The sequence below is a fragment of the Mauremys mutica genome, chromosome 2 (genome assembly GCF_020497125.1).
Source record: "Mauremys mutica isolate MM-2020 ecotype Southern chromosome 2, ASM2049712v1, whole genome shotgun sequence".
In the NCBI taxonomy this organism is placed as follows: Eukaryota; Metazoa; Chordata; order Testudines; family Geoemydidae; genus Mauremys; species Mauremys mutica.
In genome coordinates this window covers 171,342,666-171,361,611 of record NC_059073.1, presented here as the reverse complement: position 1 = coordinate 171,361,611, position 18,946 = coordinate 171,342,666, and the positions used below count along the sequence as shown (strand labels likewise).

The window sequence follows — 18,946 nt, the reverse complement described above, 5'->3', positions numbered from 1 at the left end:
TTGTCCCCACTAATATTAGAAGGCTGTTCAAGAACCTCACTCTTCTGTAGTAACACTGTGCTTACTGTAAGATATATTAATGAACTAAGGCCCCATCCTGCAAACATTTACACACACACACACAAGTAGTCCCATTGATTTCATTTTGTGTACAGGATCAGGACCCAGTTCTCTAGTAATCTAGCAAATAAGTAAGTACTTACTGGTAACTTTGGCAAATAAATAGTCTCATTGGCCTTCAATAGGACCCCTCAGAGTTAATGTGTTTAACTGTTTTGCTGAACTGAGGCCTGACTTAATGCTATAATTACATTTTAAAACCCTATAAATGGCAGCATATTTTCCCTATTATTCTCAGTTGTACTTAATCTGTAATATATTGTCTTAATTAGTGTCCTGAGTACTTTTCATATAAATAACGTTCATGGACTCTAGCACACACAATACCACAGATACTTTACCCATGCAGCTAAGGTTGCAGAAAAAATTATGTAATTAAGGACTATTGTAATGCATCCTCACATGGAACAGAATGAAAGTTTCACATGCATCCTTTGCTGTGGTATTTCATGAATGTTTAGTGCTTAAACATGCAGCCTTAATGGTCTCAACTTGTTTTTGGTATTGAATTACTAGGAGAGAAGAGGGAAGATATTTGTTTTTAAAAAGATTTTCTACAGAAGCTTCATAATAAAGTGTTCTACAATATATAATCTTTTTTTATTCCTGTATGCCAGCTCAACAGCAACAGGGCACAATGAAGTCTATCCATCATCATACCGTATTGTCCCGAGTATAGGCCGCACTTTTTTCCCCTAATTTAAGTCTTTAAACTAGGGGTGCAGCCTATAATCGGGATCTTGCAAAAAAACCAAAAAAACAATAAAAATACTTTAAATCCCAGCCGCGGCGGGGAATCAGAGGGCTCTGGGCTGCCCTCTGCGGCGGGGAGCCCAGAGCTCTTTAAATCCAAGCCGCGGCCGGGAATCAGAAGGCTCTGGGCTGCCCCAGCCGTGTCCCCGCCTCCCCTGCCGCCCGGCTCCGACCCCGGCCACGTCCCCACCTCCCCCGCCGCCCGGCCCCGGCCCGGCGTACCCGCCTCCGCCGGCCCTGGCCTTGCGCCGCCCGGCTCCAGCCCCGCCCACGTCCCCGCCACCCGGCTCCGGCCCCGGCCCCGCATCCCTTCCCGGCCGCCCTACTCTGGCCGGCCAGCTACCTGGCTCTGGCCGTCCAGCTCCTGCCACATCCTCCAGCTCCGGGCTCCGGCCGCGTGACTCCTGCCCCGGCCCAGCATCCCAGGGCTCCTGGCTCCAGCCGCGGCCGGACTGTAGTGCCGCCAGCCACATCCAGGCAGTGCAGTAAGGGGGCGGGGGGGGGGGTGTTGGAGAGAGGGCAGGGGAGTTCGGGGTGGGGGTGGATCGGGGGTGGTGGGGTCAGAGGGCAGGGAACAGGGGGATTGAATAGGGGCAAGGGTCCTGGTGGGGCAGTTAGAAAGGATCAGGGGATGGATGGGGCGGTGGGAGGCAGTCAGGGGCAAGGGTTCCAGGGGCTGTCAGCGGACAGAGAGAAGGGGTGGTTGGATGGGGCAGGGGTCCCTGGGGTAGGGGGAGGTGTCAAGGAACGCGGGGGGTTGGATGGGGCAGGAGTTCGGGGGGGGGGGGGCATGATTCCTAACCCTAAGAACATTTGCTAATGTTGTTGATTGTTGTGCAGGGGAGAGGGTGAGAACTGTTCCCATCAGTCTCCTTGCTGTCCATTCCTTTTCCCTTCTTTATTTACAGTATAACTACAAAATAGTTTTCAATATTTCTGAGTATGTAACATATGCCGTCAAAAGCAGGACTACCAAAAGTGTTAAAAGTGTTAAAAATACTGGTACATGTCTTCCTATTCATTAAATAAAATACTGTTTTACTGTTCTACTAATGTGTATATTTTCTTTAAGTTAAAAAAAGTTAAAAATTTAATTTTTTTAAAATAGCACCAAACTTTAAGGGTGCGGCTTATAATCAGGAGCGGCCTATACTTGGAACAATACGGTATATAATATTTTAAAAAGTTGTTTTATAGAATCTTCAGGCTGTATGACTTCCAAGTTTTGCAGGTTTCCAACAAACTGCAAACAGTGCACTGAATTACCACAATCCAGCTCCCACATAACAATCTCATGCACCATATGGGATCCAGGGGAGCTTTTGTTTGCACTGTGTATTTTTCAAGTTGAATTGGAACCCTTTCTCAGCCCTTAAATTACCATACGCTGTATATGAAAGTTTTTGCTTCAGCCCTGACTCTAAGGCCAAAATCCTGCATATATTTGCACACATACTTAAAGTTAAGTGCATGCCTAAGTGTCTGTAGGATCAGAGCCTAAATTGATTGGACTGTACATTGTGAATCTAACTTAATGCACAAGCACATGCCACCAGCCTTCTTCAGTGCACACCTAACAAAAAGTTACTGCACATGGTTGGAACCCAGTTTCAATTATCTAGAAAACAGTGAAATCAAAGTCTATATCTGCTGAAATAAGGCTGAGACTCCTCTTCAGTGGAAACTAATTTCATGCCAAATTTCAACTTCCAATTTATCTGTTTAGGCAGTAGGATTGCCCAAAACATGTATTCCTTTCACACTCCCATTTTTCCCCAGAGATTATAAGGCCAGAAGGAATCACTGTGATCAACAAGGCTGACCACCATCACCATCCCACTGGCCAATATAAACACATCACAGGACTTCCCTAAATTAATTCCTGTTTGAACTACAGCATCTATTTTAGAAAAAGATACAGTCTTGATTTAAATTTCCGGTAACTACAAATCCACCACAACCATTTACAAATTGTTCAAATGGTTACTCTTACTGTAATAAATGTGCACCATATTTTTTAGTGAGAGTTTGTCTAGTTTCATTTCCAATCATTAGATCTTGTTATATCTTTGTCCACCAGAACAGAAAGCCCTTTGTCAAATTTCTTCCCCTCATGTTGGTACCTATAGACCTTCTCTTTGTGAAATTAAAGAGACTGAGCACTGTTACATTAATTTAGATGGAATATATGAGCCCAAACAGTTAAAGGTGTCAATACAACCCAATCACTGTCCAACATTAAACAGTTTTAAACCAGATTAGGGATTTGGTATACAGAGACCTCAGCCTGCTTAGAACCATGGCAAACAGACTATTCAAATTCCTAACTTTTTATTAAAGATACAGAAAAGTAGGAAAACAGTCAAAGTAAAGTATTAAAAACGACTTTCATTTTAACATGCCCCCTTTGTTCCCTTTAGCTGGACACTTTTTAAGAAGGAAAAAAAATCCTTATTTGAAAATCTTTTAGGTGGTATTAAAGATGGTAATAACTCTCCTTTTGGGGAAATAAGAATTTAGTAGAGATAGGCTGGAGCTGTCGTTATTGCTGTTGTTGTTAAATCCAATCCTGTTTCCTAAGACGACAAAACAAGAAACACACACACAAGGAGAGAGAAAAAGAACCTCAAAGATAGAAGCTGCAGCTTGTCTCTCTGGTGTTGACTTTCACTTGCAACCTTACTGCTGGAAAAACACAGGCACAGCACAGTCTTATCAGCCACTCTCAGGCCTGGCAAACTCATACGAGAATCAGGCTATTTAAGGCATCGCTTTTAGCTGCCTCTTGTTAGTCACAGGCTTATAGCAGTGTTGTAAAATACAGTCTTAGCAGACTAAGCCAGACTCTTTTTAGAGAGATGGGAAAAGAATAGTAAAAGAGAAAGAATCAGGTAGGGAAGGAAAAAGAAGACAAGTGGGGTGAGGGTGAGAAAGAGTCTCACATCTCAGGTGGTATTTGGGATTCAGCCTAAGCCAGTGGAGGTAGCAATGTTATTTGGTTCCTTCTTCCTGGCCTGGTCTGCTCAGGATCTCTCTCGGGACCGTCTTCATCCTAATCGTGAGTCCAAGGAGACCAAAGGGAGGGAGGATGGCAGCCATGATGGTGAATGTCGTTCCAGTAACCAATTTTTCTCCCAAAAGCTTTCTTTAAGGACCCCCAAAGGAAATGATAGGTGCAATAGCCCATCTCCTCATTATTTTGTCCACCAATTAGACCCAGTTTTATACACAGCAATTCTGGTTCTACACTTCTCTTGTTACCAAGCATGATCTTAACACAGTCCTTGAGTCATATCAGGAGACTTTTTTGTTTGGACTAATTCAGTCTGTCTCACTTTTGCACCTCTACCCATCAATATTTGTTGTTACAGGTTATTGTGACATCTCATGAACTTACACTCACTTTTTACAGTTGAGCTAACAAGTCGAGTAAATTTGTAGGTCCAATTATCACAACTGTTCTTTGAGTAATAAGGTACGTTTTCCAATTCTTTCACCAATCTTGTCATGCTCAGAAAAACAGATGAAACATTCTTGTTCAACTTTACAAAACAAGTCAGCCTCTAGGCTCAGCCAAAGCATAGGAAGTTTTCAACCAACTGAAACAACTGAAAAGTCAGTTATAATGGAAAATGTTATGTAATTTTAACTAAGCAAATCGTGACCACTCCTCTGCTATAATAGAGTACTATTATTGCTCTATTTGGAACTGCTGCTGGAAAGATCAAGACAAAGTAAGCTTCCACAGAAAGATCATTCATTATTAAAGGAGAGTCAAACTGTAATATAGTACTAAAATTCTGTATGGAATGTGGTTACTCTCTCATCATGTGTTTTTACTTCACCTAGAACAATAGTGGCTTCATGTCATTGGGGACTCTAAGTGCTACCACAATTCGAATAATAACTATGTATCAAGTATCTAATTGCTTGATTACTTTTAATCTGTGGATTTAAGACAGTTTGGCAGAATTTGATTTTCATTGAGTAGATGGAATAAAATGTATTGTTATTAACTGAAATTTAGTGACTAATATATACAAGCTTTAAAAAGTTTAAGGGGAAATTCTCCAGAGTAACAATATTTGAGAGAGTAGGAATTAGTAAGTGGACATTTAAGGTTTGTCTAGTCATGCTACTATTCCAGATAACTACATATGTGGATACACTTTTTCCAGAATAAGAGAGCCTTGTTCCTGAATAACTCTACATGTAGACAACCCCCTAGATCAAAGCTGTGGAACAGAGGAGTATTTAAGCAGTCTGACATCAAAGCAAAGAAGTACACATCAGCAAGAGTTTGGATGAGCAACTTGTTCAAAGACAGCGCAAAACAGATCTTTCATTTCTACTTTGTAACACATTTTTAAAATTGTGGACATTAAAATTATTTATTTTGATAAACCTAAATATTTAAGGCATCATTACCCAAGAAAATTAAAATCATATCCTGAAGAGTCTAGATACTATGTGTTTTACCTCCTTTTGTCGAGCAACAAATCGAACCTTCCTGTAGTCATTTTCTTCATAAACCTAAAATACAAAATAAGTTGCGTCTTAATTAGAAAGTAGTTACCATGACTGAGGGGTATGAATATTTAAGCTACAATAACAATCTGCTGGCAGTTCAAAACAAAAGTGAAATTGACTTTCTGGGCTTCAAGCTCATTGTCATCTTGAGGATAGGGATTGAGGGCGGAGTTATCACTTCCCACAAAATATTTAAAATGGGCAAATGATACAATTTAGAACATAAGAACAGCCATACTGAGTCAGACTAATGGTCTATCTAGCCTTTCTATCTTCTGAAAGCAGCCAAAGCCAGGTGCGTCAGTGGGAATGAATGGAATAGGCAATCATCGTCATCCACTCTGGTAATCAGAGGCTAGGGACACTCAGAGCATGCTGTTGTATCCCTTACCCTCTTAGCTAAAAAGACATTGATGGACCTATCAGTCATCAATTTATCCCTTTGCAACTCTTTGCAGTCTACTTTGGACTTAACTATCTTGAATCTCATCTGCAAATTTTGCCTCCTCACTGTCTGCCCCCTTTTCCAGATCAATTATTAATATATTGAACAGCACTGGTCCTAGTACAGATCCCTGGAAGACACCACTATTTACTATCTCCACTGTTAAAACTGACCATTTATTCCTACCCTTTGTTTCCTATCTTTCAACCAGTTATTGATCCATGAGAGGATGTTCCCTCTTATCCCATGACTGCCTACTTTGCTTAAAAGCCTTTGGTGAGGGACTTTATCAAAGCCTTTCTGAAAGTCCTAGTACACTATATCTACTGGATTACCCTTGTCCACATGTTTGTTGACCCCCACAAAGAATTCTAATAGATTGGTGAGGCATGATTTCCCTTTACAAAAGCCATGTTGACTCTTCCCCAACATATGTTGATCTATGTGTCTAATAATTCTGTTCTTTATTATAGTGTCAACCAATTTACCTGGTACTGAAGTTAGGCTTACTGGCCTGTTCTGTAATCACCAAGATCACCTCTGGAGCCTTTCTTAAAACATTGGTGTACATTAGCTATCCATCAGTCATTTGGTACAGAAGCTGATTTAAATGACAGGTTATGTAGTTCTGCCGTTTCATAAGTCCTTCAGAATTCTTGGGAGAACATCATCTGGTCGTGGTGACTTCTTCTTATTTCAAGGTTTCAGCTGGCTACCGGCAGGTGTTCAGGAAAGGATCCCACTACCCACCCCCTTCAATGTACTGGGTTGTTTTTTTTTTAAATCTCAATCCTCGGAAACATCAGGGATGGCCACGGCTGGAGATGAGACACTGGTGGGCTGGGCCAAGGCTCTGAGGTGGCACTGAGCATTTACTCTCTCAGGTACTCATGCGCTCAAGATCTAACCATATGTGAGGTCAGGAAGGAATTTTACCCCAGATCACACTCAAAGTGTGCACAACGCAGGCCACAGAATCTCACCCACCCATTCCTGTATCAAACCCCTAACCTATGTCTGAGCTACTGAAGTCCTCAAATCATGGTTTAAAGACTTCAAAGTGCAGAGAATCCTCCAGCAAGTGACCTGTGTCCCACGCTGCAGAGGAAGGTGAAAAACCCCCAGGGACTCTGCCAATCTGCCCTAGAGGAAAATTCCTTCCCGACCCCAAATATGGCAATCAGCTAAACCCTGAGCAGGTGGGCAAGACTCACCAGCCAGCACCCGGGAAAGAATTCTCTGTAGTAACTCAGATCTCAACCCATCTAACATCCCATCACAGGCCATCGGGCATATTTAACACTAATTAATTGCCAAAATTAGGCTATCCCATCACACCATCCCCTCCATAAACTTATCAAGCTTCGTCTTGAAGCCAAATATGTCTTTTGCCCCCACTGCTCCCTTTGGAAGGCTGTTCTAGAACTTCACTTCTCTGACGGTTAGAAACCTTCATCTAATTTCAAGCCTAAACTTCCTGATGGCCCATTTATATCCATTTGTTCTTGTGTCCACATTGGTACTGAGCTTAAATAATTCCTCTCTCTCTCTTGTATTTATCCCTCTGATATATTTATAGAGAGCAATCATATCTCCCTTCAGCCTTCTTTTGGTTGGGCTAAACAAGACAAGCTCTTTGAGTCTCCTTTCATAAGACTGGTTTTCCATTCCTCGGATCATCCTAGTAGTCCTTCTCTGTACCTGTTCCAGTTTGAATTCATCCTTCTTAAACATGGGAGACCAGAACTTCACACACAGTATTTCAGATGAGGTCTCACCAGTGCCTTGTATAACAGTACTAACACCTCCTTATCGCTACTGGAAATACCTCGCCTGATGCATCTCAAGACTGCATTAGCTTTTTTCATGGCCATATCACATTGGCGGCTCATAGTCATCCTGTGATCAACCAATACTCTGAGGTCCTTCTCCTCCTCTGTTACTTCCAACTGATGCATCCCCAATTTATAACAAATATTCTTGTTATTAATCCCTAAATGCATGACCTTGCACTTTTCACTAAATTAAATTTCATCCTATTACTATTACTCCAGTTTACAAGGTCATCCAGATCTGACTGTAGGATATCCCGGTCCTTCTCTGTATTGGCAATACCTCCCAGCTTTGTGTTATCCACAAACTTTATTAGCACATTCCCACTTTTTGTGCCAAGGTCAGTAATGAAAAGATTAAATAAGATTGGTCCCAAAACCAATCCCTGAGGAACTCTACTAGCAACCTCCCTCCAGCCTGAAAGTTCACCTTTCAGTATGACCCATTGTAGTCTCCCCTTTAACCAGTTCCTTATCCACCTTTCAATTTTCATATTGATCCCCATCTTTTCCAATTTAGCTAATAATTCCCCATGTGGGGAATGGCTTACTGAAATCGAGTTAAATTAGATCCACTGTGTTTCCTTTGTCTACGAAATCTGTTACCTTCTCAGAGAAGGAGATCAGGTTGGTATGGCACGATCTACCTTTTGTAAAACCATGTTGTATTTTGTCCCAATTACCATTGACCTCAATGTCCTTAACTACTTTCTCCTTCAAATTTTTTTCCAAGACCTTGCATATTACAGTTGTCAAACTAACAGGCCTGTAGTTATCCGGATCACATTTTTTTCCCTTCTTAAAAATAGGAACTATGTTAGCAATTCTCCAGTCATACAGTACAACCCCTGAGTTTACAGATTCATTAAAAATTCTTGTTAATGGGCTTGCAATTTCATGTGCCAATTCCTTTAATATTCTTGAATGAAGATTATCTAGGCCCTCCGATTTAGTCCCATTAAGCTGTTAGAGTTTGGCTTCTACCTCGGATGTGGTAATATCCCTCCACGCCGTGAGGACGGGAGATAAGTCAAAATAAGATACATCGACCTCAGTTACACTAGTCCCGTAGCGGAAGTTGCGTATCTTACATCGACCCCCTCCTCCCCGCCCCAGTGTAGACCAGGCCGAAGCTCCTCATTAGCCTCATTAAAGACCAAGGCAAAGTATTTGTTTAGATATTGGGCCATGCCTTGATTATCCTTAACCTCCACTCCATCCTCAGTGTTTAGTGATCCCACTTCTTTCTTTGTTTTCTTTTTATTTATATGGCTATAGAACCTTTTACTATTGGTTTTAATTCCCTTTGCAAGGCCAAAAGCCATGTAGAGTTGGACCGATCTCACTTTATCCCTACATGTTCTGACCTCAATAAGGTAGCTTTCCTTGCTAATCCCTCCCATCTTCCACTCCTTGTAGGCTTTCTGCTTTTTCTTAATCACCTCTCTGAGATGCTTGCTCATCCAGCTTGGTCTACAATTCCTGCCTATGCATTTTTTCCCCTTTCTTGGGATGCAGGCTTCTGATAGTTTCTGCAACTTTGACTTGAAGTACAGTAATTCCAGGCCTCCTCTGCCTTTAGAGCCACAAGTTCTTCAGTCCAATCCACTTCCCTAACTAATTTCCTTAATTCTTAAAGTTAGCCCTTTTCAAATAAAAAACCTAGTAACATCTATTTTTGTTCATCTTTTCATTTAGTTTAAACTGAATTAGCTCATGATCGCTCGAACCACGGTTGTCCCCTACAACCATTTCTTCTATGAGGTCCTCATTACTCACCAAAACTAAAATTGTATCCCCTCTTGTTGGTTCAGCAACTACTTGGTGAAGGAATCCATCAGCTATTGCATCCAGGAAAATCTGAGCCCTATTTTTATTACTAGCACTTGTCCTCCAGTCCATTTCTGGGAAGTTAAAGTCTCCCATGATCACACAATTCCCATTAGTATTTACTTCATTAAAATCATTAAAGAGGTCTTTATCCACATCCAAATCAGATCCCGGCAGTCTGTAGCACACACCAAGCACTATCCCAGGGGAGACTCTAGTAACGTTTTTTTCCCAAAATGTAATTTTTGCCCAGACAGACTCTGTCTTATCCATTCCATCACTTCTTATTTCTTTACAGTCTACCTCAACATTGATATACAATGCTACTCTACCACCTTTGCTTTTATTTCTGTCTTTCCTAAACAGCACATACCCTTCAATACCTGTACTCCAGTCATGACTACTATTCCACAATGTTTCTGTTATCCCTATAATATCTGGTTTCACTTCCTGCACCAGTAACTCTAGTTCCTCCATTTTGTTATCTAGGCTGCTCGCATTGGTGTACAAACATCTTGATTTTTGCTGTTTGCTCCCAACCATCTCTCCACAATTCCTAGTTTAAAGCCCTCTTAATCAGTTGTGCCAGCCTGCATCCTAGAAGTCTATTTTTCTCCCTACTCAGGTGAAGTTGATCCCAAGAGAACAGTCCTCTGTCCATGAATGCTTTCCGGTGGCCATACATCCCAAAGGCCTCCTTATAGCACCACTGCCTGAGTCACCTGTTGATCATCATAATCTTGTCACACCATTGGTGCCTTTCTCTAAGAACAGACAGAATCCCACTGAAGATCACCTGGGCCTCGACTTCTTTAAGTGTCTTCCCCAGTCTGGCATAGTCTCTCTTGATATGTTACAGCAAGAATCTAGCCGTGTCATTTGTTCCCACATGAAGGACAATCAGTGGATTCTTTCCTGCTCCCATTAGGATCCTCTTCAGTTCCACATCCCATATCTTAGCACCCGGCAGACAGCACACCCTTCTGTTCTCTGGATCAGCTCTGGTTACAGGCCCGTCTATTCTTCTCAGTAAGGAGTCCCCAATCACATAGACCTGCTTTATCCTGGTGACAGTGCGATTCTCCGGTCTATCCCCTGTTCCTTCTGGCTGCAAGTCCTCTCAATTTCTATTGTCCCTTGCAATCCTCTGCAACACATCCTGTATCCTTCTGGGACTCATATTTGGTGTTGTTATCTCCATTGACTCTTCCCCTCTTACTATAGGACTAGCTGCTCTTTTCCCTTGCCCTCTCACCTTCAGTGACCACCTGCTGTGCCCCTTCTTCATTTTCCAACTCCACAAACCTGTTCCTGAGCTCTATTTCTCCTTCACTGGCCCGTCTTTTCCTCTGCCTGGTTCTCTTAGTCACATGCCTCCACTGTCCACTTTCCTCACCCAGCAATCTCCCCTCAGAGTTCTTTGGTGCTGCTTCCATCTGCAAGGTTGAGCTTTTCCCTTCAGCCGTCTCATGTCTTTGCTCCATCATCTGCTCAACCCCCCTTCTAAACTGAACCAGAGTTTCCAGCTGAATCTCCAATCCTTGGATCGTTTCTTCCATCAGGCGGCACTTCATGCAGACGAAACTCTTCTCAGGTACCCCCTCCAGGATCATGTATATGCCACAGTTTCCACATCCAGTCATCTTCATTGTGTCTTCCACTGCTTGGGTCACCACCACTGCTGCCTCTGTATCTGTCATAGCCTTACCACATAAATCCTGTAAGTCTGGGAAACACAAACCAAACCACCCACAGCAAAACAAACCCCCAAGGAGCACCAAAACACTGACAGAACACCACACATTCCCTTCACTAGCCTGTCTGTTCCTCTGCCTGCCTCTCTGAGTCTTCCCCCAAATTCCCCTTGCAAACTCCCACTCAAACTCCCCTGTTTACAGCTCTGTGTGCTGGCTCCTGTGCCGCTGCCTGACTGGCTGGCTACCTTTATAGGACCCCTAATCAAAGAAGCCCCACCCCCTAACTAGGGTTCAGCTTTTCTCCCAGCACACTGTATGAGTCACTTGTCAGGATTATCAGATCATCATTTCCCTACTATTCTGGAGGCCTCAGGTCCTGGTATGCCTTGGTCCCTCCTATTCTCTGCCTCTGGCACATAATAGCCTAGTCTTCTGTGAGCTGTAATACTTTGGTCTAATTTTGGTTGTTGAGTTTAGTGTCCTGGATGGCGGGTGGCCTACAATGTAAAGGAGGTCAAACTAGATGATCAAATGGTCCCTTCTGGCCTTAAACTCTATTACTATGACATTCCCCAAATAATCAACTCCTATTTTAAAGTTAACTAGTTGTTTCTATAGTTAATACTCTCCAATTCTTTACTCTGCCCTACAAAAGTACCTGTGAAGTATTGTATGTATCTCACTGTATCATCACCTCGAGATACTAGATAAATTTTGCTTTCCAAGTACATTTTGAGGGACAACCAAAGCACTCAATTCTGCCTCTCTTTCTGGCTGCTACAGTGAGGGGAAGGAAATGGAAACACTAAGCACAAGCCTGAGCTCTTACCAATCATTCTGGCAGAAGGGGCTCTGGGGGTAACAAGCAGCTGTGATACTGCTGTCTGCCCCCAAAACACCCATTGTCAAATTGATTACAGTCTGAGCAGGGATGAAAACTAAATCTCCCATTAAGACGTCTCCTCCTACACAGAGAGCAGAGAAAAAGTGGCACAAAGGTTAAGTCTGTATGATGCTTGTGATCACACTGCCAATTTTAGCCTTGCTTTTCCCCTTCAAATTCAGTTTTCATTTAAATCTATGCAATGTTACCAGTTTGTTGTAGACTTTAAGATTAATTTTTATTATAAAGTCATGAAACCAGGGACTGGTCTCTGAGATTTCCTGTCAGAGTAGACAACTCCCTCAGTCAGTGACTCTCTTGTGTTGGCCAGTGGAGAATCTCCTCTCTGCCCTACAGCCATCTCCAGTACTGGATTTACATTGGCGCCATCGTGCCGGGCCCATACTTGGAAGGGGCCAATAATGATTACTTAGGTACCCACAAAAGGTTAATCCGGCCCTAACCACAGTCTGGTAATGTGAAGAGTCAGCAACTTCCCAGCACCCACTGAAAATGCTCAGCAGTCCAGGGAGCACAGCACACAGGCGCAACAGGGACTCAGTGTTGCGGGGTATGCTGGGAGCTGCAGTTCACACACTGCTGCATTCCACCGGGCCCTTGGACCTGAGCCACCAGCGTTGTCTGTGGCCCCCAGGAGCAGTGTAAAGGCTAATGTAGTGCCCATCTTTAAAAAAGGGAAGGAGGAGGATTCGGGGAACTACAGGCCAGTCAGCCTCACCTCAGTCCCTGGAAAAATCATGGAGCAGGTCCTCAAGGAACCAATTTTGAAGCACTTTGAGGAGAGGGAAGTGATCAGGAACAGTCAGCATGGATTCACCAAGGGCAAGTCATGCCTGACTAACCTAACTGCCTTCTATGAGGAGATAAGTGGCTCTGTGTATGCGGGGAAAGCAGTGGACATGTTATTCCTTTACTTTAGCAAAGCTTTTGATACAGTCTCCCACAGTATTCTTGACAACAAGTTAAAGAAGTATGGGCTGGATGAATGGACTATAACATGGATAGAAAGCTGGCTAGGTCGTCGGGCTCAATGATCAGTGGCCCCATGTCTAGTTGGCAGCTGGTATCAAGCGGAATGGCCCAAGAGTCGGTCCTGGGGCCGGTTTTGTTCAATATCTTCATTAATGATCTGGAGGATGGCATAGACTACACTCTCAGCAAGTTTGCAGATGACACTAAACTGGGAGGAGTGGTAGATATGCTGGAGGATAGGGATAGTATACAGAGGGACCTAAACAAATTAGAGGATTGGGTCAAATTGGGGGGAGGGATAGCTCAGTGGTTTGAGCATTGGCCTGCTAAACCCAGGGTTGTGAGTTCAATCCTTGAGGGGGACATTTAGGGAACTGGGGTAAAAATCTGTCTGGGGATTGGTCCTGCTTTGAGCAGGGGGCTGGACTAGATGACCTTCTGAGGTCCCTTCCAACCCTAATCTTCTATGAAAAGAAACCTGATGAGGTTCAACAAGGACAAATGCAGAGTCCTGCACTTAGGACGGAAGAATCCCATGCACTGCTACAGACTGGGGACCAAATGGCTAGGCAACAGTTCTGCAGAAAAGGACCTATGGGTTACAGTGGACAAGAAGCTGGATATGAGTCAACAGTGTGCCCTTGTTGCCAAGAAGGCTAACGGCATTTTGGGCTCTGTAAGTAGGGCATTGCCAGAAGATCGAAGGACATAATCGTTCCCCTCTATTCGACATTGGCAAGGCCTCATCTGGAGTACTGTGTCCAGTTTTGGGCCCCACACTACAAGAAGGATGTGGATAAATTGGAGAGAGTCCAGCGGAGGGCAACAAAAATGATTAGGGGGCTGCAGCACATGACTTATGAGGAGAGGCTGAGGGAACTGGGATTGTTTAGTCTGCAGAAGAGAAGAATGAGGGGGGATTTGATAGCTGCTTTCAACTACCTGAAAAGGGGTTCCAAAGAGGATGGATCTAGACTGTTCTCAGTGGTAGCAGATGACAGAACAAGGAGTAATGGTCTCAAGTTGCAGTGGGGGAGGTTTAAGTTGGACATTAGGAAAAACTTTTTCACTAGGAGGGTGGTGTAGTACTGGAATTGGTTACCTAGGGAAGTGGTGGAATCTCCTTCCTTAGAGGTTTTTAAGGTCAGGCTTGACAAAGCCCTAGCTGGGATGATTTAGTTGGGGATTGGTCCTGCTTTGAGCAGGGGGTTGGACTAGATGACCTCCTGAGGTCCCTTCCAACCCTGATATTCTATGATTATATGATAGCAGCACTGGGCGATACTGGCTGCCATGCCCCCAGCCAGTGGGAATGCCCAGAAACTTCTCTCTGCACTCCAGGGAGGGGAGGTGGTAGAGCACGGTTTGGGGGGAAGGGACGAGTTCAGGTCCAATGTGGGAGCTGACAGTGATGGGGGGGGGGGGAGTGTTAGGAGAAGCGGGGTGTGAAGGGGGACAGAAAGGAGAATCTGGGTTGAAGGTGGGGGGGGGGGCAGTAGGAGGGAAGGAGGAAGGCGACAGCCCTGGGGTGAAAATAGGGATGGGTAGGTGGGCAGTTATACTCCTGGGGGAATTCTGCACCAAAAAATTAAACATTCTGTGTACAATATTTTAAAATTCTGCAAAATTCTGCATATTTTATTTTTCAAAACAACATTATATAATTACGCCAGTTTCAATTATTATTTCCAAGTTCATTTTCAATTATTATGTCTAACAATACAGACACAAAAAAAATCCTTGTTTCTCTGCCCTACCACCCACAGAGCCCAGCTACAGGTCCCCCCAGCCCAGACACTCATACCCCACCTTCCTCCACAGCCCAGCTATGAGGTGCCCCCTATCCCAGACACCCACACCCCCTACTCCCCCAGAGCCCAGCTGCAGAGCTCCCCCTGCCCAGACACTCACACGCCCCCCCATCCCTCAGAGCCCAGCTGTGCCCCCCCCACACACAGCCCAGATACCCACACCCCCTCCTCACCCAGAGCCTAGCTGCGGGCCTTCCCAGCCCAGGCACCCCCTCCCGCCCAGAGCTAACTACCACCTTCCCCCCTGCACCAGACACTTGCACCCTCCAAAGCCCAGGGGATCCAGAGGAAGAAACAGCCTGATACTGGGTCCCAGGCTTGTGTGGAATTTCCTGCATGCCACCTCTTTTCTTCAGGCAGCACGCGAGGAAATGGAGCTATCAAGAACCCCCATGCTTCTCCTCTCTCCTTCTGCCCCCCATAGTATACAGTCCAGAAGCCCTTCGTGGCCACCAGCAGCTTATATCTATGGGAGGAAAAGGAAATTCTGTACACACAACATTAATTTCTGTGCAAATTCTGCCTAGGCAGTGGTGCAGAATTATTCCAGGAGTATACTGGGAGTAGCAGGGAGATTGAGGAGAGCCCTTGTGTGAAGGTGGGATTTAGTTTTATGTGTGGAGGGAAACAGTAGGACGGATGGGGGGGCGGGGGAGAAGCCCAGGTGTGAATGTTGTGAATGAGCCTGGATTGTGGTAGCCTTGGTGGTAAAGCGTGGCTCTCTCATCAGAGGCCCTGTCTCCCCGCAAAAGATGGGCAACAGCAATTTTCCTCCCCACTCTCCACCCCAGTAACTTTAATGTTTCTTCACCTGAAGTCATGAGTGATGGTGAGGCAAAGGGAGAAACAGCCTAAAGAAACTAACATTTAAAAAAAGTTTTGTAAATATTTTTGTACCAAAGCAGAAAATACACCTTTCAAAAAATATATTTTTAAAACATAATTTTGGATGGAGGAGGTGGGGAAATGCAGGTGCAATTCCACTAACTGGGCTTAATATGGCTCAGAAATGTGCTAATTAAGCATGTGTGTTCAGGCCCCAAGCAGGCACTGAGTGTTTTAACAAAAAAGAAAAAACTAACAAACAACCCTCTCCCACATAAATAAATCAAATTCAAGAGTATTCTGGGTATATTGATGTTAGCTCAGTTTGTTCTCTACGGGTTGAGTGGAGACATCAATCAAGTGTGGCTTCAAATATCTTATTTTGCTTTTGAATAAATGTTTTCATTCCCATCCCAGTAGTACTGGATTTACTATAGGGCCAATGGCGTCAGGTCTACATTCAGAAGGGGCCCATAACGACTACATGGGGGCCCATGAATATGTTTGGTGCCAGGCCCACAAAAGGTTAATCTAGCCCCAGTCATTCCCCATTCTGCTCACCCCCACACAGTATTCTACTCTCTCCAGAAGTGTCCCCATCCATTCATTCTCCTGTTACCTCCCCAAAATTTGCCTCCCAGGACCTTAGCAAACAATCCATCTGGGGATTGTCCTATGCGACTGCACTCTCATCACATAATCCTCACATAGAAGTCCACTCAGCCACGCCTACGGATATGTCCACATACAAACCAAACACTTGCAGTAGTTATCTTGAATTCTGAGAGACTCCTCAGCTGGTGAACCAGAGACAGGAGGCAATTACTAGAGCTAGAGGGAAACCATACAGAGAAGGGGAGACATACTGTGAAGGCTGTAGTCTCAGTCACCAATCCACAGCTGAATTACTACTAAGGGCCTGTAGAGAAAGTAAGGGAGAGATATGGAGGGGACCCATGGGGGTATTTCTGGGGAGGGGAAATACTGTGAGGGGCTGTAAAGAGCATGGCAGTTAAAGTGCAATCTCAGGCCTGGTCTACGCTACCATGGTAAATTGATCTAACTTAATGCAACTTCGGTTACATGACAACACTGCTCTGTCGACGGGGGAGCGTCTCCTGTCCAGGTCATGTCTACACTATGGGGAGAGACTGACCTAAATGATGGAAATTCAGCTACATGAATAATATAGCTAAAGTCAACATACTTAGATCTACCTATGTGCATTGGAGACGCTCTCCTATCGACTCCCCTTGCGCTTCTTGTTCAGGTGGAGTACAGAAGTCAATGGGATCTTCACTAGATCTGCTAAATCGATCACCGATGCATCGATCCCCCGGTAAGTGTAGACAAGCCCTCAGGGAGGTGCAGTACACAAATGGCTTGATTTAGTGTGTCTTCACCAGACCCGCTAACTCACCACTCGCTGCATTGATTGCAACACTGCTGATCTACCAGTAAATTTAAACATGCCTGCAGCTAGTGAATTACATAGGTCAGCTGAGGGGCCTGCTGAAGAGGACAGCCCACAGCTCCATTGACAACAGCTAATCTTAGCGCAGGTGCAAGTATTATAGCAACGGGGAATGGCTAGTGTGCAAAACCGATCTGAACACCCCAGCAAAGAAAACCTAATCACATAGTTGCACTGTGCACCAGCGCAGCAGCGCCCTGCTCTGACTGGGGACTCCGGCTACCACAACGCACCGGGTTAAAGGGCGCTGGAGGGGCAGCGGAGTGACGCCCCGTAACACCTGCCGCGCCGGCATTAGAGACACAGGAAACCCAGAGAGGCGAGCGGCTCCCAGTCCCGGGAAACCCGCTGGCTTCTGGGCCGCGGCCGGAAGCGCGTAACTCGGGGCCACGGACCGGCCCCGCCCGGGGGCAGCCCCGGCCCGGCCCCGCAACGTTACCTGTCCCGTGTGCGTCGCCTTCTCGCCGCTCTCGGGCACGCGCGCGCCGTAGCCTCTCCGGGGGGGGGCGGCCGCCACGCGAACCGGAGCGAGGCGCCTCAGCAACCACAAGCCGCGGAAGGTCGAGCAGGGCGCTGCCATGTTGACTCAACCACGTGATCGAGCGACCTGGCGCTGCGGCTGCACATGCGCAACGCGCTTTGCCCCGGAGGAGGCGCAGTGGAGCACGTGACAGCGCAGCGCCCCGCTCTTTACGTGACCTCGCCGAGCCCGAGCCCGAGCCGCGCGCCTCGGTCCCCGCTGCCGCCGGCGAGCGAAGGTCGGTGGCTCGGACGGGGGGGGTGGCCCGGCTCGTGGCAGCGCCGGGGTCAAGGGGCTTCCCCGGGCCGGAGCGGCCCTGTGCCTGCGGGGGCCGTTACCCGCGGGCGGGCGGGCGGGCGCTCGGGCTCCGCTGGTGGCCGGCGGGGTGAGGGCGCGGGGTGGGGTCGCCGGGGCCCTGCCTGGGCCGCGGGGCGACAGGCCCCTGACTCGTCTCTTCTGCCGCAGGCGAGACAACATGGCGGCGCTGCTCGTGAAGACCCTGTTGGCGGCCGCCGCCGCCCCGCTGCGTTACCTCCGGCCCTGCGCGGCCCCGCGCCTGCCCTTCTCGTCCCTGGGCTTCGGACACGTCCTACCGACCGCGCCGGCGGTGGCCGCCAAGCAGCGCGGCCTGGTAGGTCAGCCGCTGCTCGCAAGCAGCCAGCTTCCAGGCGGCCAGACTGCCATGGGGATGAAAACAAAAGGTGTCATCAAAAGGCGCTGTAAGGACTGTTTTATTGTTCGCAGACGTGGACGATTATTTGTGTACTGTAAAACTCATCCCAGACACAAGCAACGACAGGCATAATTTCAGTGTTTTAATGCAAGTAAAACATCTGTTCTCTGAAAATGTCCCTCAGAAGACTAGTAAGCTTCCGAAGGAAAATACTAAACTAATTCTGCCTATGAAATGATGATCACTGTAAAGATTGCATATAGTACCAGAGTACACGTGAATGGCTACTGAGCTGTGGATATCTCACTATCTGGTGGATTGATCTGTTCCTATAACAGCTATGGCCCCTAATCAGAAAAAGTCGTGTAAATGACTCATTTATAATAACTACGTTCCCAACAATAAAACTTGTGTTAAACTTACATTTGCTTTGAGTTCCATGTATTTTTACTTCTTTTTGGTATGATATTTCAAACTGTAACAGATTTCATATAAGATGCTCAATAATAAAATAGAAAAAAACCCTTAAGTGATGGTGTTTTCCTACTTTCTCTAATAAC

General features: G+C 45.7%; 2 protein-coding genes across 2 annotated transcripts in view; one reads left to right on the top strand and one right to left on the bottom strand.

Moving 5' to 3' along the window:
- NDUFS6 (NADH:ubiquinone oxidoreductase subunit S6) overlaps positions 1–17,843 on the bottom strand; it is a 30,499-nt gene extending 12,656 nt beyond the window's left edge. The window contains exons 1-2 of the mRNA XM_045006934.1: positions 17,633–17,843; positions 5,353–5,406 (exon numbers count right to left, since the gene is read on the bottom strand). Of these exons, the coding sequence (XP_044862869.1) occupies positions 5,353–5,406; positions 17,633–17,773 (195 nt within the window). The 5' untranslated portion in view covers positions 17,774–17,843. The remainder of the gene's footprint in view (positions 1–5,352; positions 5,407–17,632) is intronic.
- A 345-nt stretch (positions 17,844–18,188) lies between these two features.
- On the top strand, positions 18,189–18,518 carry MRPL36 (mitochondrial ribosomal protein L36). Its single transcript, XM_045004107.1, has one exon. It carries the CDS (start codon positions 18,189–18,191, stop codon positions 18,516–18,518), a length of 330 nt encoding a protein of 109 aa, XP_044860042.1.
- The last annotated feature ends 428 nt before the right edge of the window (positions 18,519–18,946 follow it).